The sequence below is a fragment of the Bufo gargarizans genome, chromosome 2 (genome assembly GCF_014858855.1).
Source record: "Bufo gargarizans isolate SCDJY-AF-19 chromosome 2, ASM1485885v1, whole genome shotgun sequence".
NCBI classification, from domain to species: Eukaryota; Metazoa; Chordata; class Amphibia; order Anura; family Bufonidae; genus Bufo; species Bufo gargarizans.
In genome coordinates this window covers 297,806,753-297,828,123 of record NC_058081.1, presented here as the reverse complement: position 1 = coordinate 297,828,123, position 21,371 = coordinate 297,806,753, and the positions used below count along the sequence as shown (strand labels likewise).

At 43.8% G+C, this 21,371-nt stretch overlaps 1 protein-coding gene across 1 annotated transcript in view; it reads left to right on the top strand.

Moving 5' to 3' along the window:
* The window catches only part of ZDHHC17 (zinc finger DHHC-type palmitoyltransferase 17), a 55,952-nt gene that overhangs the window by 7,876 nt on the left and 26,705 nt on the right, over window positions 1-21,371 (top strand). The window contains exons 2-8 of the mRNA XM_044280413.1: window positions 662-768; window positions 2,642-2,764; window positions 4,197-4,274; window positions 6,445-6,589; window positions 10,724-10,788; window positions 19,481-19,643; window positions 19,782-19,907. Coding sequence (XP_044136348.1) covers window positions 662-768; window positions 2,642-2,764; window positions 4,197-4,274; window positions 6,445-6,589; window positions 10,724-10,788; window positions 19,481-19,643; window positions 19,782-19,907 — 807 coding nt within the window. The remainder of the gene's footprint in view (window positions 1-661; window positions 769-2,641; window positions 2,765-4,196; window positions 4,275-6,444; window positions 6,590-10,723; window positions 10,789-19,480; window positions 19,644-19,781; window positions 19,908-21,371) is intronic.

Below are 21,371 nucleotides of genomic sequence, written 5' to 3'. Positions count from 1 at the left end.
GTGGACAGGGATACAGCCACAGCACAGATAGCTCAGAGATTAGGACATCTTCAGGGTTAGGTCTGGACATAGACCTCTTCCTTTATCGGGATGGCTTTTGGTCCCTAGGTGGGGGCAATACAGGAGAAATTAGGTCACAGGATCTCTGTATCAAATTGGTTACTGATCTGGGTGCCATTACGTTCCTTCCTATCACCAAGGCCAATTATTTCCTTCTCCTCTCATCACTCCACCGTCTACTGTAACTTTACCAATGCCTTTCATATCTGGGTGATATGGGGTCAGTTCTGAAGACCTCTTCCTTGTCAGGGCGTCTGTTCTGCTAGCTAGGCAGGATCTTTATCGGGACTTTATAGGGAAAGTCACATGAATTCTGATTTTTATATTTTATGCTATTTTTATGTTTTAGAGTAATCACTTATTTATGTGATTTTATAATTTTTTATTTTTTCTCCTTTGATATTGGCATTACAGTGTTGACAGTTTATAGGTGGTCACGTTGAGCTCCGTGTCTGCTCTGCAGGAGGAGCTGAGCAGATTATAGTTTTAGGTCTATCTGCTCATGCTGGGCTTCAGTTCCGGATGGCAGTGTAATTATCGAGTCTCTCTCTTATTTCCTCATACACTAATTTCCTTCAGTAACAGTAACTGTCTCCTTCAGGAAATCAAGACTCAGGGTCATTACAATCATGGTTACAGCACTGAATCCATGGGACGGAAAAGCCACATGGACGACTATAGTACATGGGACATTGTCAAAGCCACACAGTAAGTATTCGCGCCTGAGCATGTCCTCCAATGTTTCTACTGCTCACGTTGTTTCAGGGTCCTAACAGATTCCATTGACTTACTAGTCAGGGTTCAGTGTTTTTTTTCCTCGCGTCCTAAGCTATTCTGGCCAGAAACGTCATAATTGGCCTGAATTAGCACGACTGGCGCAGTTTATAGATAATAGCAGTGACATTCCCTATACATACTACAAAATCCGAGGTTTTTATTGTCAGAGGTGCAGTCCTCTTTCATGCGATTATCTGCTGTCCTAATGTGTTCCAGTTTTTATCTGTATTACCTGCCGTTACCCTTTAGGGGTTGGTTCTCAGTTTTTCTGTTAGAGAAGTCCAAACTCCTCCTTTTCTTTCCCATAAACAAAAGCTGTTCACAGGATAGATGATAAATATATGACCACAGGGACCCCCACCGATCACGAAAACAGAGATGCCTGAGTGGATCAAACGTTTATCACCAGACATGTCTGTTTAGTAACTACTTACATTCCCCACGTAATAACAATTCTGGAACATCTATTCTCATCACTCTATGATGTGCTGTTCCTCTATTATTCCTGCTAGAAGTAATAAATGAATTGCTTGAAGTTTGCAGTGAAGGTCCAGATGGGCGTTACCAGTTGGGGGCGTGTCCCTGCACAGTCTGACACTGGCTTCAATGATTGGATAATGTCAGACTCTGCAGGGACACCCCCCACCATCTGGATCTTCATTGCCAACTCCTAGTAATTAATTCATAACTTCTAGTAGAAATAATAAAGGAATGGCACAACATAGAGTAATAAGAATAGATGCTCCAGAATTGTTATTACATGGGGAATGTATGTAGTTACTAAAGAGACATGTCTGGAGAGGTGACAGGTCCTCTTTAAGGGGTTGTACAGTTTGTATAAATCTTGTTCCTACACTCAGGGGACTTGTGAAAACCGGGCTACTAGGGGGGATCTGGGGGGTTTGGCCACTAAGGGGAGCTCAGTGAAGGTGGCTTTATTATTGTATGAATCCAGTGAAGCAGTGAGCTCCCCCATTGGTTGTCAGAGTATTTTCCTGCAGTGACAGCACCACTCCTGTCCAGGGACTGTGGTGGTATTGCATCTCCGTACATTCACTTGACTGGGTATGAGTGGCAATACCAAACACAGCTCATGCACAGGAGCTATATCAAGGCTTGGTCGTTTGCGGGCCAAGTTATATTTTTTAATGGCACCATTTTGTGGTATATTTAAAAGGGTTTTCCAAGATTTTTATACTGATGACTTATTCTCAGGATAGGCTGATCAGCTGTTTTGAGAAGGCACTGGTGCTGGTGTGAGGGCCGCCGCCTTCTCCGTGCTTGCCAAGCTCAGTACCGTACATAGTGTAGCGGCTGTGCTTACTGTCGTGCTCAGCCCCATTCACTTCTAGGCCACGTGACCAATGAATGGGTCATCACTGGCCTAGGAAAAAATGCGCTACTGCAAGGGCCGGTGCCTTCGTAAACAGCTGGTCAGCGGGGGTCCCGGCTGTCAAACCCCACCAATCAGATACTGATGACCTGATGTTTTTTTTTATTGGTGGCGTTTTGGGGTACATGTGGACAGTCATAAACTCATATTGCGGCTGTAATTTTTATGTGGACTACATTTCTCTCCATGTAATCTGCACTTGTGGTTTTTACAGTAAGCTTTTGATTCTCTTTTACATAAAATGCTTTTTTTTTATGAATGGGAAATGGTGGGACTACATTTAAAAGCCTTCAAATCTGAAAGTCCGAAAACCCGCAATGCATACATTTTCCTTACGCCTTCACATTATATGGCGAAGCGCAGTCAGCGTTCGTCTGCTAATATTGTTTCCTCCTTTCGTCTTCTCTTCAGGTATGGAATCTACGAGCGCTGCAGAGAGCTGGTGGAGGCAGGCTACGATGTGCGACAGCCTGACAAAGAGAATGTTACTCTGCTTCACTGGGCTGCCATCAACAATAGGATAGATCTAGTGAAGTGAGTAGAACTTCAGAAGGGTGGCAAGGAAAGTTGCCATGTCATAGACACAGGGGAAGCGTACTGTCTGCGGGCTTCAAAATCACTGCTGTGCAAAGAGGAGGATAGGTGATGCAGTGTGTGCCACAGTCATGTAAGCTGCTCATATCAAATATTCACCGCTCCACAGGAGAAGAGTAAAACTTAGGCAAGTGGAAAAATACATCTTGATTTGGCATTGGTTGCTGATCCCTAAGTGATTGTCATCTCAGAAGAGCAAATGGCCGGTCAGTCAAGCATTTGTCCACACTTGCCGTTTTGGCAGAATTTCCATGTGCTTCAGGACTGAACTTTTTTTCTGAAAGGGCAGGGGTGTGTTTTATCAGTTTCTTTATTATTTTAGGGAGAGTGTGACAGCAGTTTTGACCATGTTAAACTGCTGGCAACACTAGGTAGGGGCTGGGGAGAGTAAGGAAAGCATACCCTTCGTGGAGCTTTTATTATCAGGAGTAGTGAGAATATGAACTTTTATTCTGCTTCACAGCCCATCCTCTCTGTTCTGAGTGCCAGATGTCAGATCCAACCAGGAGACCTGTGAAGCAGCACAATGCAGAGAACACTTCACAGTGAGGCTCTGCCTCCTGGGCAATTAATAAGCAGAATAAAACTTCATATTCACACTAGTCCTGATAATAAAAGCCGACAAATGATATGTTTGTACTGTTCCCCACAGCACCTACCTAATGCATTCGGTAGTTTAGCATGGTCAAAACAGACTGTTTATTTAGTGGACTGCGAATTAGGTGGAAGTGAGACCCCTAGTGGCCATGACTTTACAGCTTTATTATTATTATTATTTTTTTTTTTAAGATGGAAGCAGGCACATTTTTTTAATGAAGTGATTTATAAATGTGCTAGTTACAGCATTTGCTATTAAATGAAATTGTGTGAAAGTACAGTGACTCTTTAAAAACATAAATGTAGCATTCACAACTTGTAGTGAATGCCTATAAAAATGCTTGACACCCACCTCGCATATATAGTGGATGGACCAGGTCCTTATTATATATACATATATATGTAAAGGCTGCTGCCTGTGTCAGTGGACAGTCGAATGTCGGGTACCTGGGTCCTCTGTTCTCGTACACACAATGCTCTATGAGATAGAGGTGTTACTGCCTCTGTAAATCCTGGTGGTATGTAACTGATCACCGGATTACCAGGATTCTGGTAGCAGGAGGCGAGACCCAGCATAGCCCTAATATTCATAGTAGTCGTTATAACTGCTGATTTCCCTGCTGCTACAGGACAACTTTTGTGTGAAAAAAAATAAAGTAAAGTCCTCTGGTGGTTTATATTGACCACTAAGGGACGGATTATAAAAAAAAATGATAATATATATTCTTGAAATTATCCATTTCATTTGATAACTGATTATTGTCCTTATTTGCAGGTTCTACATATCTAAAGGTGCTATTGTGGATCAACTTGGAGGTGATTTAAACTCCACTCCTCTTCATTGGGCAACTAGGTAAGGATGGAGTTAATGTGGGCAACATATGCAAGTGGTTTACGGACAAATGCTGAGATGGCTTTCAGAAATATTGCTGCCCCCTAAATCAGTCCCTGTCACAGTCTAACGTAATCCCTATCTCAAATACATACAAGGATAGTAATATATATTTTCTTTTGTCTATGGCCATATAATTTAATATATTTTTGGCTTGAGAGCAGATTGGAATACCTGTAGGAAATCCAACCTTTGGCTGAAGTTGAACAGTAAAATGCAGGTTGCCTAGAAATTGATGAACATCATTTTGTCAGCATATTCAATTTATAACAAAGAGACTCATAGATATAACCTGTTCGCTACCAGTGCTGTAGTGTACAGTGCAGTGGGCCTCATGGCCTGCAGGTCTCTGCTGTTTCAATAATGCTGATCATGGTCATTAAAGCCTATAGAGGCTGTGATCAAGTGAGATCACGGCATCGAAAGGGTAAAAAACACAAAAGCTCGCACTTCAGGGCTTGTTACCGGCATCCTCTGCGTCCAATGAGGATATGCTGGTAATTGAATTCAATACGCTGGGTCACTCTCAAGAGCCATGAGGGTTCAGAATATATATCAAATACGATCTTCAAAATCATAAAAAAGTTTAAAAAAAACTTAAAATATGTAAAAAAAAAAATATATAAAAGTTTGAATCACCACTCTTTCTGTAGAATAAAAACATGAATAAATAACAAAAAATATAAACATCATGGGCATAACTGCGTCCGAAAACGCCCATAAAAATATTTTTCAATACAGCGAATGACGTAACAGAAAAAAGGCTCAAAATTGGCAATTTGCCATTTTTTTCATTTAAATTTAAAATGAGTCCCCAACACAGCTCAGTAGATATAAATATAAAAAAGTTATGGGGGTCAAAATATGGTGATGTAAAAAAAAAAATTTCATAAATTTTTACACTATTTAGACACAAAAAAATAATATACACATGTGGAATCGTTGTAATCAAACTGACCCAGGGAATAACAGGCATGGGTCAGTTTTGCCGAAAGGCAACACCGTCGGAACAAAACCTGTAAAATGGTGGAGAAACAGCGTTCCCCCCCCCCCCCCCCCAATTCCACCCCATTTGGAAATTCTTTCCCTCTTCCCACCACATTGTATGCCATATTAAATGGTGGTGTTACAAAGTACAACTTATCCCTCAAAAAATAAGCCCTCATACGGCTATGTGAACGGAAAATAAAAAAAGCTATATATCAAGGAAGATAGGGAAGAAAAACGAAAATGAAAAAACCTCCGGTATCCTAAGGGATAGCAGAGACCCGCAGCACATGTATGCGATCAGCCCGGAACCGGAAATCGCGCGCGTCCGGTGACAGCGTTCCCTGGCTGAGCTCAGGGAACCTGTTACATCGCTGAAATACACCGAAGCCTCAATCAGGCTTCGGTGCCTATTTCAGGAAAATACCAATACAGGCCACTAGGTGGCAGCATTGTATTGTTATATCCCAAATGAAGTGTTCAATGATGGCTAGATCACACAGCCCCGTACACAAAACTGCAAAAAAGTTATAGGAGTCAGAATATGGTTATACATTTTTTATTTATTTTTTCCTCAAGGGTTTTAATATTTATTTTTTTCAGTATTAAAACGCAAGAAAAATTATACAAGTGTGGTATCGTTGTAACTGTACTGACCTGAAGAATGAAGATAACAGATCAATTTCGGTGTAAAAAAAATATATAAAAATTCTACCCCATTTTGAATCTTTTTTTTTTTTTTTCGCTTCCTACTACATGGTATGCAACTGTAAATGGTGCCATTAGAAAGTACAACTTGTCCCGCAAAAAATAAGCCGTCATAAGGCTATGTGAATGGGAAAAATAAAAAAGTTAGGACTATCGGAAGGCGGGGAATGAAAAACAAAAACGCAAAAAAGCTAAATCCCACGGTCCTCAAAGGGTTAATGAGTGGAGTCAGTGGAACTAAATATTTAATAGTCTCTGTAAGCGACACCAGTTTGGTCATGGCTACTTTGTATCTTCTCTTCTGGATTGTAACTCCATTGTTGTGGCATTTTCTGTCCTTGGTCTAACCTTGATATAAAGAAAAGGAAGTGCTTTCATGTATCTTTGTTATAATGTTTTTCAAAGATCTGTAAGCTATATCCTGCATGTCTTTCAGACAGGGGCATCTCTCCATGGTGGTCCAGTTGATGAAATATGGCGCTGACCCCTCACTTATAGATGGAGAAGGCTGCAGCTGTATTCACCTAGCCGCCCAGTTTGGACATACCTCAATTGTGGCATATCTTATAGCGAAGGGGCAGGTGGGTGCGGTTTATTTGTATTGTGCTTTTACTTATGTTCGTGAATAGAATTTGTAGAGCCAATTTGTTTAAATTTGAACCCCCTACTTGTTTAGTATGCAAACATTAGCATTAGGGTACATTCACACCACTGTACGCCGTCTGTGCCGTGTGAATCACGGATGTGGACCCATTGACTTGAATGGGTTCGCAATCCTCAAGATGCAGATCGGAGGCACTCGGAAGGACGTCCGTTGGCTTTTGGGTCCATGCCTCTGAACCACATAAGATGGGATATGTTGCTGTATATTGCGGATCACGGACCAATTCAAGTCACTGGGTCTGTGCTGCAATATCAGATTCACACGGCAATTTGCAGTCCACAGCACGGGCATGGACTGCTTAGATTTGTGTGAATGTACCCCAAATGAAATATATTTTTTTGTGACTTTTAAAGTATCTTTACAAAAATGTATTGAAATTCCAGATTGAATTTTTACAATCACCATCTCTGACTACAAGTTGCACAGACTATCCCAGAATTCCTCAATATTAATGCTTCCAAAAACACTATTTTCTTATAACGGAGGTCCAGATTTACTAATCGTGTAGATGATGTAGACACTTTTGTCTAACTCTGTACCAACTATTGAATTTTCTAGCTTTATTTTTTTTAAACAAATCTTGGCTTCTTTCACACACTTTTTTTCTTTATTACCTCTTAAAGGGGTTGTCCACTATTTTTTATATTGATGTCCTATCCTCTGGATAGGTCATTAATATCAGATTGGCACCCCCGCCGATCAACTGTTTTGAAGAGGAGGCAGCGCTTGTCTCTTAATTGTTTACCTGCTCACCGTCACAACTGCAGCAGCGGGCAGGTGTAATTACAACTATGGCGTCCCCATTCTCTTCAATTGGACAGCTCCTTCCCTTTCACTTGAACAGAAAGGAGACGTCCCATTGAAGTGAATGGGACGACTTAGATGTAATTACATCTGCCCGCTGCTGCAGTTGTGACTGTGAGCAGGTAGACAATGAAGAGAAGGCAGTGCTTGTACGAGCACTGCGGTCTCTTCAAACAGCTGTTCGGCGGGGTGTCGATTTGATATTGATGACCTATCCAGAGGATAGATGACAACCCCTTTTAATAATTTTGGCACACAGTACACCCGCAGAGTTTGCTATTAATGGAGAGATTTAGCCTCCGATTGAGCCATAATTCTGGTGCACAACAGTTTTAAAAAAAATTCTGCTGTGCCCAACATGGGGAGTGGGGCTTAGCGGAAAATGGGTGTACACTTACTAATACTGTGAACACACATGTAAATACTCTCTCTCATGTTTTCTTGGTGCTATTCACATTTGTGAAGACATTCAAATTCAGTGCATTTGGAAATTTGTTGACGTAATTTGCCCAAGAACACCCCAGAGTGTGAGCCAGTTGTCTGTGGTTTGTACCTTATTACAATATATGGTGTCATGATAATACACTGTTTGTGATGTCATCACCTAGAGACTGAGTGTGTCATACATAATCAGGAAGTGATATCATAATCTGGTGTGTTTCCTTCCTGCACTGATCATAGAGCTGAGAACAGGGAAGTGTAGAGATGACGGTGCAACTAGACCTGTACATCAACGTGGTTGTCGCTATGAGAGGGCAGCGCTCTACTTGATCATTAGGGAAGAGCTCAAGGAGTCTGTGCAGGAGTGAAATGGGCAGGGTGGTCGGTGTTTACCCCGAGATAGTGTAGCTGGCACAACACAGACATCCCGTTTTCACCCTGGCAAGCCCTCTGATATGAGCATCGGAGCATTTTATGCTCTGATGCTCTCCTTTGCCCAGCACGGATCAGTGCTTTTTCTGGAGATCTGGTGATGTACTGGACTCTCTATGGGTAAGCTAGGCAGAGGCTTGCGACTAGCAGTGAGCCTGGTGATGTCACCGGCACTAATGGGCAGGCTTTAGCGCTGCCCTAGCCTGTAAAACGGCTAGGGCATCTCTAAAGCCCGCCCATTACTGCCAGTGATGTCACCGGGAACACTGCTAGGCAGAAGCCTCCACCTAGCAGTGTTAAAAATATAATCAAGCAGTCCTTGCCCTGCGTGATCCAGAGGGGGGGCAAGGGAGAGTATCGGAGCATGAATTCAGCTCTGAACCTTTAAGAGGTTGTTCTACATCCATTTAAAATGAAAGGCTAGCTGAACAGTGTGTAAAAATACTTTTGACGGCCCTGTATACATTCAGTTGACCACTACTGGCCATCGCTTCTAGTCTGGCAGGGAGCAAAAATGGTAAGGATGGTAGCTGCTGTGGTGGAACAACTGAACTGTCATATGGCAGGTGCTGGTTTTATGACACTGTCCATCCAGCTTTTCATTTTCAGCGGATGTCAGACAACCCCTTAAACTGTTGCAGTCTTTGTACAGACGCTTGGCAATTATGGTCTCAAGATAAACTGGCTTCAGAAGTCCAAGAATTCATGATAAGATGGTGTAAACTTAGGGGTAATGCGGCAAAGTTGCTCTCTTTGCCTGTTTTCCCGGTGGAGTAGGCATTCACAACAAATGTGAAGTGACTGGCAGTTGATATTTACTATGGGGTAGTGAGATGTTTGGTGGTCGTAGCCACAGTTTTAGCCCAATTTATCATTGCAGTCCTGTGGTGGAGTTCGCCACCTTTATAATAAATAAGTTTAGACTTTAGACAAAAAAAATTGTACTTTAGACAAAAAATTTAACTAATTGTGTGGGATATTTTGTAAATCTGTCACAAAAAATGGTTTTGAAAAAAGCAGACACATAAACAAAGAAAAGAAAAACATCAGTCGATTAGCATCTTGATACATTACCTCCCTTAGACTAGACAGACTAAAGCGACACCAGATTTACCACCGTGACTGATGCTGGATAATCTGGCTCACCATTAGGGCTCTTGCACACGGCTGTATGTATTTTGCAGAACGGAACAGCTGGCCCTTCATAGAACAGTACTATCCTTGTCTGTAATGCGGACAATAATAGGACATGTTCTATTTTTTTGCGGAACGGACATACGGAAACGGAATGCACACAGAGTAACTTCTGGTTTTTTTTTTTACGGACCCATTAAGGGGAATGGTTCCGCATACGGTCCGCAAAAAAAACGGAACGGACATGGAAAGAAAATACGTTTGTGTGCATGAGCCCTTAGTCTAAGTTTCCATCAGTTGGCTTTCTTTATGACAATTTTGGTGCTTTGTTAGTGCGCATTTGCATTGCAAGCCACAGCCGATTTTGGTAGGTCATACTCTTTCCAGCTGAGCCATGCTGCGTTTTCAGATGTGGTAATGTGGTTAAACGCTTTTACGCTAGTTTTTGTGGCAGGTTATGCCAGAACTGTGGTGCATTTTGATCACAAATCTCCCTCAATGAGTTTTATTATTAGTGTCATATCTTTTGCTCAAAATTGTTACATTGCATAACCAGCAGAGGGCGCACACATCCTTTTTAGAGAAAATGAACATAGAAGCTCACACACTTGTCTGTAATAATTTTAGCAATGATATAAAGGATCTGTATCTTTGGGGGGGAAATACCCATTCTAGTTTGAGTATAGCCACATGAGGCATAAATGCTGCGGATTCTCTAGAGCGGAAATACATGCAGCAAATCCACAGCATTTACAGTACTGACAAAGTGGCTGAAACCTAAGAAATGTCATCCATACACTGTGGAGGAAACAAACAGCGTCAACTGACTGTACACCACGCGTTTTTAATCTGCAATCATATGAGTGCAAAGCCCTTCAGAAAGCTAATCATTGAGGATATCTCATGGGTATTTGTAGCCTGGACAACCCCTTTAAGGAGAAATAAAAAATAATAATAATAATACCAGTATCAATGCACTGCAATACTCATCGGAAACATACTACAAGAAAATAGGTGTTCGACATGATTAAATAGATCCTTCCAGATGGGCATGTCCATATCGGGAAATCGTGCTCCCATACGGAGCGCGTTCTCCGCACTGGACACAATAATTCACATATTTGTCGCTTACTTACGTTTTATGACCGCTGCACTATAGATATATTTTAGTTGGCCTGAAAGCCGTATGAGCATTCAATCTGCAGTCTAATATCTAACTTTATCAGTTTTGTTGTTTCAGGATGTAGATATGATGGATCAGAATGGCATGACTCCATTAATGTGGGCAGCTTACCGGACACACAGGTAATTACTTTTATGCTTTTATTCCGTTATTTACATTGTTAAGCAGAACCGTACCCATATGCCCAGATGTCGGACTTTTGGCACAGGTTTCAGCGTGGATTCCATGCCGAAAAACCACACAACATCTGCCCTGAAAGTGCCTCCCATAGTTTTCAAAGGGAGGCTGCGGTACAGTTCATGCTCTTGGGGATTTTTCTCACATAGATTTTCCAGACCACTCCAAGAATGGACATGTTACTGCACGGACACCTGAGGAAACTGTGGCTGTAGCTTGCTTGTGGGGTAACTCCATTCAGTGGAGCTCAACAGAGTGGCATTTCAAATGCAAACCCATGCTAGAAGCCACAGTGGTTTCAGCTGTAGGATACACGGCAGAATCCAACTTGGGAGCATACCCTGATGCTATAACAGTCAGGGGGGTTGGCCGTTTCTGGCTATTGTTGATCAATGTGTCAGTAACATTTTCTATATTTCATAAGATATGCTCACTTGTTGGCCAAGTCTTGCCACATGACCTGCCATCAGCAGCCATCTTGTAGATAGGACCACTATGCAGACAGCTCAGAAGATTTGCCCAACAAGGGGGCATGGCTCATGAGATACGGCACAGAACTTCAACAAAGGCTATATTAGTAAGTGACATATAGTCATCTTACATACACATTGGTAGCAAGAAAGTGGCCAACCCCTTAAAGGGAACCTGTCACCTGGATTTTGTGTATAGCGCTGAAGACATGGGCTGCTAGCAGATCCGCAATACCCAGTCTCCATAGCTCTGTGTGCTTTTATTGTGTAAAAAAACGATTATATATATATATATATATATATATATATATATATATATATGAACCATAGATGAGTCCTGTCTCCTCCATGCTTGAGAGATGAGTCCAGTGTTCTCTGACCCTGAGTGCAGCCACGCCCGCTGTGAAGGAGCCCAGCACCGCCCCGCATCCTCCGACTCTCCTCCTTGCTCCCCGTCGTCAGAAAGCTAGAGCGCCGTAATCTCACGCTGCGCGAGCTAGCGCATGCACAGTTTGTTCCTTGAGGCTGATGCCAGCACAGGGAAGGAACACTATGCCGCATGCGCTAGCTCGCGCATTGCGAGATTACGGTGGTCTAGCTTTCTGACGACGGGGAGCAAGGAGGAGAGTCGGAGGGTGCGGGGCGGTGCTGGGCTCCTTTACAGTGGGTGTGGCTGGGCTCCAGAAACGTTAGTAACAGCTCCTTGGGCTTCTTACTTGCCTCATTTACATATATATAAAATATTTATTGTTACACAATAAAAGCACACAGAGCTATGGGGACTGGGTATTGCGGATGTGCTAGCGGCCATCTAGCAACCCATGTCCTCAGCTCTATACACACAATCCCGATGACAGGTACCCTTTTGAAATCCTCTTTTAACCTCTTCAGTACACATGATGTATCGATACGTCATGTATAGTTCCGATCACCGGCGGGCGGTGATCAGAACCCGGTGCCTGCTCAAATCATTGAGCAGGCTCCTTGGCTAAATGCGAGGGTGGGTCCTGTGACCCCCCTCCCCCCCATGTCGGCGATCGCCGCAAACCGCAGGTCAATTCAGACCTGCGGTTTGAGGCTTTTACCTGTGGTTGCTGCGGTGATCGGAGGTGCCATCGGGTCACCATGCAGCTGTAGGGGGGACCCGATGGCATGGAAGGCAACGCGATGCCTAAGGAAGGCATCGCGCTGCCTTCCGGTGACGAGCCTGTGAGATCCAGCCCCCTGGATATCACAGGCCGGAAGCTGTATGAGTAATACTGACTGTATTACTCATACAGCGAATGCATTCCAATACAGAAGTATTGGAATGCATTGTAAAGGATTAGACCCCCAAAGGTTGAAGTCCCAAAGTGGGACAAAAAATTAAGTGAAAAAAAAAGTTGAAAAAATAAAGCCCCCCCCCCCAAAAAAATTTACGTTTCAAGTAAAAATAAACAAAAACCAAATTTTCCCCAAATAAAGTAAAAAAAAAAAAAGGGTAAAAAATAGGGGAGAAAAAAGTATACATATTAGGTATCGCCACGTCCGTATCGACCGGCTCTATAAACATATCACATGACCTAAATAAACAATTCTTTTGTCACCTTACATCACAAAAAGTACAACAGCAAGCGATCAAAAAGGTGTTTGTACCAATCTAACCGTCACTTCATCCCGCAAAAAATGAGCCCCTACCCAAGATAATCGCTCAAAAACTGAAAAAACTATGGCTCTCAGAATATGGAGACACTAAGGGCTCTTTCACATCTGCATTCTTTTCTTCCGGCATAGAGTTCCGTCGTCGGGGCTCTATGCCGGAAGAATACTGATCAGGATTATCCTAATGCATTCTGAATGGACAGTCCGTCCTTCAGGATGCATCAGGATGTCTTCCGTTCCGGAACGGAACGTTTTTTGGCCGCAGCAAATAGCGCAGCATGCTGCGCTTTTTGCTCCGGCCAAAAATCCGGAACACTTGCTGCAAGGCCGGATCCGGAATGAATGCCCATTGAAAGGCATTGATCCGGATCCGGCCTTAAGCTAAACGTCGTTTCGGCGCATTGCCGGATGCAACGTTTAGCTTTTTCTCAATGGTTACCATGGCTGCCGCTAAAGTCCTGGCAGCCATGGTAAAGTGTAGCGGGGAGCGGTATACTTGCCATCCGTGCGGCTCCCGGGGCGCTCCAGAGTGACGTCAGGGCGCCCCAAGCGCATGGATGACGTGATCGCATGGATCACATGATGCATGCGCATTGGGCGCTCTGACGTCATTCTGGAGCGACCCGGGAGCCGCACGGACTGTAAGTATACCGCTCCCCCGCTCCTACTATGGCAACCAGGACTTTAATAGCGTCCTGGCTGCCATAGTAACACTGAAAGCATTTTGAAGACGGATCCGTCTTCAAATGCTTTCAGTACACTTGCGTTTTTCCGGATCCGGCGTGTAATTCCGGCAAGTGGAGTACACGCCGGATCCGGACAACGCAAGTGTGAAAGAGGCCTAAAACATGATTATTTTTTTGTTTCAAAAATTATATTATTGTGTGAAACTTATATAAATAAAAAAAAGTATACATATTGGGTATCGCCGCGTCCGTATCGTCCGGCTATATAAAAATATTACATGGCCTAACCCCTTAGATGAACACCGTAAAACATTTAAAATAAAAACTGTGCTAAGGGCTCTTTCACACCTGCGTTCTTTTCTTCCGGCATAGAGTTCCGTCGTCGGGGCTCTATGCCAGAAGAATCCTGATCAGTTTTATCCTAATGCATTCTGAATGGAGAGAAATCCGTTCAGGATGCATCAGGATGTCTTCAGTTCAGGACCGGAACGTTTTTTTACCGGAGAAAATACCGCAGCATGCTGCGCTTTTTGCTCCGGCCAAAAATCCTGAACAATTGCCGCAAGGCCGGATCCGAAATTAATGCCCATTGAAAGGCATTGATCCGGATCCGGCCTTAAGCTAAACGATCCGACGTTTAGCTTTTTCTGAATGGTTACCATGGCTGCCGGGACGTTAAAGTCCTGGCAGCCATGGTAAAATGTAGTAGGGAGCGGGGGAGCAGTATACTTACCGTCCGTGCGGCTCCCCGGGCCCTCCAGTGTGACGTCAGGGCGCCCCACGCGCATGGATGACGTGATCGCATGGCTTGTCATCCATGCGCATGGGGCGCTCTGACGTCATTCTGGAGCGCCCCGGGAGCTGCACGGACGGTAAGTATACCACTCCCCCGCTCCCCACTACTACTATGGCAACCAGGACTTTAATAGCGTCCTGGCTGCCATAGTAACACTGAAAGCATTTGAAAACGGATCTGTCTTCAAATGCTTTCAGTTCACTTGCGTTTTTCCGGATCCGGCGTGTAATTCCGGCAAGTGGAGTACACGCCGGATCCGGACAACGCAAGTGTGAAAGAGGCCTAAAAAAAAAAAATATTTTTTATCACCTTACATCACAAAAAGTGTAATAGCAAGCGATCAAAAATTCACACGCACCCCAAAATGGTGCCAATTAAACCGTCATCTCATCCTGCAAAAATCATACCCTACCCAAGGTAATCGCTCAAAAACTGAAAAAATTATGGCTCTCTAAACTATGGAAACACAAAAACGTGATTATTTTTTTTTTTGGGTTTAAAAAACTAAATCATTATGTAAAACTTACATAAATAAAATAAAAGTATGCATATTAGGTATCGCCACGTCCGTGACAACCTGGTCTATAAAAATACTACATGATCTAACCTGTCAGATGAATGTTGTAAATAACAAAAAAATAAAAACGGTGCCAAAACAGCTATTTCTTGTTACCTTGCCTCACAAAAAGTGTAATATAGAGCAACCAAAAATCATATGTACCCTAAACTAGGACCAACAAAACTTTCACCCTATCCTGTAGTTTGTAAAATGGGGGTCACTTTTTTGGAGTTTCTACTCTAGGGGTGCATCAGGGGTAGGGATCGACCGATTATCGGTTTTACCGATATTATCAGCCAATATTCAGTATTTTGACTGTTATCGGTATTGGCATCTATTTTGCCGATATTCCGATAACTTATTGGGAACACAGATCGCGCTGCTCTCAGCGCTCTCCGTGTTCCCTCAGCAGCACAGGGGAGAAGGAAGCAGTGTGTCCCTCCCCCTGTGCTGCTTCCGCTGCTGCTGCCGCCGCCGCCGCCAATGAGTGGAGAGAAGACAAGAGAAGGGGAGGGGCTGTGGCCACTGCGCCACCAATGAAGATACCTCTCTCATTAATTTATATGCAAGAGGCGGGAGAGTCACATAGCCGGCTCCCGACCTCTATGAGCAATAGCTGCGATCTGCGGTAGTTAACCCCTCAGGTGCCGCGGTTCGTAGCTACCGCTCATAGAGGTCGGGAGCCGGCTATGTGATTCTGCAGCCAGCTCCCGCCTCCTGTATATGAATAAATGAGAGATTTATCTTCCCCCCCCCCCCCCAGTATTAATCATTGGTGGCAGTGGCCACAGGGTCCCCTCTCCCCTGCTCCTCCGATCGGAGCCCCAGCTGTGTAAGGCCTCATGCACACGGACGTTTTTTTTCACGGTCCGCAAAACGGGGTTCCGTTGGTCCGTGATCCGTGACCGTTTTTCCGTCCGTGGGTCTTCCTTGATTTTTGGAGGATCCACGGACATGAAAAAAAAGTCGTTTTGGTGTCCGCCTGGCCGTGCGGAGCCAAACGGATCCGTCCTGAATTACAATGCAAGTCAATGGGGACGGATCCGTTTGATGTTGACACAATATGGTGCCATTTCAAACGGATCCGTCCCCATTGACTTTCAATGTAAAGTCTGGAGTTCTGTTATACCATCGGATTGGATTTTTCTCCAATCCGATGGTATATTTTAACTTGTAGCGTCCCCATCACCATGGGAACGCCTCTATGTTAGAATATACTGTCGGATATGAGCTACATCGTGAAACTAATTTCCGACAGTATATTCTAACACAGAGGCGTTCCCATGGTGATGGAGACTCTTCAGGTTAGAATATACAAAAAAACTGTGTACATGACTGTCCCCTGCTGCCTGGCAGGTGCTGCCAGGCAGCAGGGGGCAGACCCCCCCCCCCTGTTTTTAACTCATTGGTGGCCAGTGGGCCCCCCCTCCCCTGTTGTTAACTCGTTGGTGGCCAGTGTGCGCACCCCCCTCCCTCCCTCCCTCTATTGTAATAATAGCATTGGGGCCAGTGTGCGCGCCCCCCCCAACCCCCCCCCTCCCTCCCTCTATTGTAATAATAGCATTGGGGCCAGTGTGCCCCCCCCCCCCCCCCCCCCCCCCGATCATCGGTGGCAGCGGAGTAGAAGATTCATACTTACCTGGCTGCTGGCTGCTGCGATCTCTGTGTCCGGCCGGGAGCTCCTCCTACTGGTAAGTGACAGGTCTGTGCGGCGCATTGCTGTCACTTACCAGTAGGAGGAGCTCCCGGCCGGACGCAGACATCGCAGCAGCCAGCAGCCAGGTAAGTATGAAAATCTTCTACTCCGCTGCCACCGATGATCGGGGGGGGGGGGGGGGGTGTGCGCACACTGGCCCCAATGCTATTATTACAATAGAGGGAGGGAGGGGGGGGGGTTGGGGGGGTGCGCACACTGGCCCCAATGTATTAAAACAATAGAGGGAGGGAGGGGGGGTTGGGGGGGCGCGCGCACACTGGCCCCAAAGTATTAAAACAATAGAGGGAGGGAGGGGGGTGCGCACACTGGCCACCAACGAGTTAACAACAGGGGAGGGGGGGGCCGCACAATGATATTCAAACTGGGGAGGGGGGGGGGTCTGCCCCCTGCTGCCTGGCAGCCCTGATCTCTTACAGGGGGATATGATAGTACAATTAACCCCTTCAGGTGCCGCACTATCATATCCCCCTGTAAGAGATCGGGTGCTGCCAGGCAGCAGGGGGCAGTCTTGTACACAGTTTGTAGTGTATTCTAACTAGAAGCGTCCCATCACCATGGGAACGCTTCTGTGTTAGAATATACTGTCGGATCTGAGTTTTCACGAAGTGAAAACTCAGCTCTGAAAAAGCTTTTATGCAGACGGATCTTCGGATCCGTCTGTATGAAACTAAAACCTACGGCCACGGATCACGGACACGGATGCCAATCTTGTGTGCATCCGTGTTCTTTCACGGACCCATTGACTTGAATGGGCCCGTGAACCGTTGGCCGTGAAAAAAATAGGACAGGTCATATTTTTTTCACGGCCAGGAAACACGGCTCACGGATGCGGCTGCCAAACGGTGCATTTTCCGATTTTTTCCACGGACCCATTGAAAGTCAATGGGTCCGTGAAAAAAAACGGAAAACGGCACAACGGCCACGGATGCACACAACGGTCGTGTGCATGAGGCCTAAGTCTGGGGCTCCGATCGGTTACCATGGCAGCCAGGCCGCTATTGAAGCCCTGGCTGCCATAGTCGGCTCCATGCTGCTGTGTGCACAAAGCACAGAGCAGCAGGGACAGTGTGAGATCCTATTCACCCTGATAGAAATCTATCAGGATGAATAGGACAAGGGTTCTAGTCCCTAAGGGGGCTAAAAGTTAGTAAAAAACAAACAAAAAAAACCCACCAAAATATTAAGTATGAATAAAAAAGAAAGATTTACAAAAAAAAAAACTACACGTTAACAATAAACATTAATTTTCTGCAGATTTGTGTAGGAATTTTTATTTATTTTTTTCAAAAATGAAAATTCCCAGAATATCGGTATAAATTATCGGCTATCTGCCTAAAAGTTCACAAATTATCGTTATCGCCCCTAAAAAATCTATATCTGCCTATCCCTAATCAGGGGGGCTTCAAATGGGACATGGTGTAAAAAAAAAAAAACAGTCCAGCAAAATCTGCCTTCTAAAAACCGTATGGCATTCCTTTCCTTCTGTAACCGTACACGACCACATATGAGGTGTTTCTGTAAACTACAGAATCCGGGCAATAAATATTGAGTTTTGTTTGGCTGTTAACCCTTGCTTTGTAACTGGAAAAAAATATAAAAATGGAAATCTGCCAAAAAAGTGAAATTTTGAAATTATATCTCTATATTCCATGAATTCTTGTAGAACTCCTAAAGGGTTAGCGACGTTTGTAAAATCAGTTTTGAATACCTTAAGGTGTGTAGTTTCTAGAATGGGTGGTTTCTATTATGTAAGCCTCGCAAAGTGACTTCAGACCTGAACCGGTCCCTAAAAATTTGGTTTTTGAAATTTTCTGAAAAATTTTAAGATTTGCTTCTAAACTTGTAACATCCCCCAAAAATTTAATATTCCCAAAATAATCCAAAAATGAAGTAGACATATGGGGAATGTAAAGTAATAACTATTTTTGGAGGTATTACTATGTATTATAGAAGTAGAGAATTGAAACTTTGAAGTTTGTAAAATATCTTTTTTTGACTTCATTTTACCAGTGTCATGAAGTACAATATGTGACTAAAAAACAATCTCAGAATGGCCTGGATAAGTCATAGCGTTTTAAAGTTATCACCACTTGAAGTGACACTGGTCAGATTTGCAATAAATGGCCCGGTCCTTAAGGTGAAATAAGGCTGTGTCCTAAAGGGGTTAAAAGGACATATTCATAATAAAGGCTTTTTTTTTTTTTTTTTAAATCAGTATTCATAGAAAACTTTTTATTTTTTTATAAAATAAAAAAAAATTACGTAGAATATATAGGTTAATATGTGATAAAAATATATTGTGATGGATATGTTCCTTTGAAGGGGTTGTCCACTGTCTGGCTACTGTTGACCAATGTGTATGTAAGAGACTGTATGGCACTTACTAATGTAGCCTTTGTTGACGTTCTGCGCCATGTTCTGTGTTTCAAAAGACATGTCTCCTTGTGGGCAAATTTGTGCTGTCCACATAGAGGTCCTGTCCATAAGATGGCCCCTGACACCTCATTTAACCATTCAAACTACAAGTGCAGATGTCAGGCTATTTGGTGCCTACTTCCAGAGCTGCCCCCGAACAGCTGATCTGCAGGGGAGTGGAGTGTTGGATTGATTAGATGTTGCTGATCCTGATGATAGACCATCAATTTAGAAAGAGTGGACAACCCCTTTAAAGTTGTAAACATGACAGTAGGAGATTGTAACATTTATGAAGAGTCAATATATGTGGTTCATACCGTATGTGAAGTCGTTTTTTCCTTTTGCCTTTGTAGTGTAGACCCCACAAGACTGCTTCTCACGTTTAATGTGTCCGTTAATCTCGGCGATAAATACCACAAGAACACTGCGTTACACTGGGCTGTTTTGGCTGGAAATACAACAGTCATTAGTTTGCTCCTTGATGCCGGTGCCAACGTTGATGCACAGAATATTAAGGTGAAGTGATTATTCTGATTTATAGGCTTTCTTCTGTGTAAAGAAATGACTTAGCCTTTTACCAGTTAGTGAAATGAATGCCTCAAAGAATAAATAATTCCTAATAATGTCTTCATATTTTTCCATATGTTCCCACAGGGAGAATCTCCACTTGATCTAGCAAAACAGAGAAAAAATGTCTGGATGATTAACCATTTGCAAGAAGCCAGACAAGCCAAAGGCTATGATAATCCCTCATTCCTGAAAAAGCTCAAGGCAGACAAGGTAAGGAGGCGCTGTGTTACTTGGTGATCAAACCCTTTAGGTCCAGTGGGTGTTGTTACACGAATGCATACGACTTGGCCAAATAGAGTCTTACTTGAGAGCAGACACCTGGGACATTGTGAAAATGTTACCCAGAAATTTACCTTTATGGGCACCTTTAGGCAATTTTGCATCAAACCATAATATTTTGTTGACAAAAAAATAATAAAAAATCTTCTTGTGTTTGGCTAGAAGTCTGACTCAAATAACCTGCAAAGAGACATCGCCTCCTGTTGAATAGTTGCCAAATGTCCCAAATTTGGCGGGAATGTCCCTGATTTTCAGAGACAGTCCGGGAAAATTTGGGTTTCGGGGGTTCCTGGGGGAAGGGGCTTAGATGCCCTGATTTTTGATAAGTAGGGAATTGATACTGGTCACTTATTTCTATGTCTGCGTCTAGATATCATCACTCCTCAACGGGAGAGAAAAATTTCCACGATCCAGATGCCAGTAAACATTTGAATCACAGTAGACAATTGTCATGAATAGGTGCCAGATAGCTGCTCATATTGTCACTCCTTTAGTGGGAAAAAAGGCCCCCACCCTGCCCTGCAAAGATGTGACAATAGATGGTGACACATTCTCATTTTGATAAAGGCTGATGACATGAAACAAGTTCCTGTATTTCGCCTTGTACGTGGGGGGGAAAGATCACACTAAGAGGCTGAGATGGTTCTTCTTGATGTCACTTGCAGCTTCTTCCCATCTGTAGACCTTCACACTCAAAGTATAAGTAACATTTTTTGATGCTGCTCCCCGGCTTCTGTAATGAGCCCAGTATGGTGTGAAAGCTAAGAACAAGCTCTTATATTCTGGCTATGGCAAGTGCCTAAAGGGAAGACGTATAGTGAAAGTGTTAGAAGTCAGATTTCTGCTTAGACTTTTATCTCAGAGTAGTGTTTGTAGCTGCAGACACCAGATTTAGAAAGACAAAAAACATGCAATGCGACAATTGACTGCAATATAAAGTACAAAATTGCATAATAATAACAAGTGCTACACTATAAGTGCGAGATACTTGGCAAATCGTTTTGTACAAAACTATCCGAGCCCGTCTGCCAAGCGTCAAGACGATCTCTGTTAGACGGGTTCCTACGCTAAATTCTACCTGTTAGGTGCCATAACAGCTACCGTACACTTCAGGGAGTGTAGGTTCCACATTCCTACATTGAATCCTACCTGTTAGGGGCCAAGATGGCTACCATACACCAGGGAGTGCAGGTTACACAGCAGGCCCACTCCACAACACCACCGGCGCCAAACGGCTACCAAGGACTGCAGTGGGAGTCCACAAACTATCCCACTCCTGGTGCCAGCCAGACACCAGATTTGTCATAGTGTTTTAGAAACGTTCCTCCTAGATCAGATCAATATGATTGGCAGTATCCTCTGCCATAATGGAGCTCTAGGTAGAGCATGCGCCCT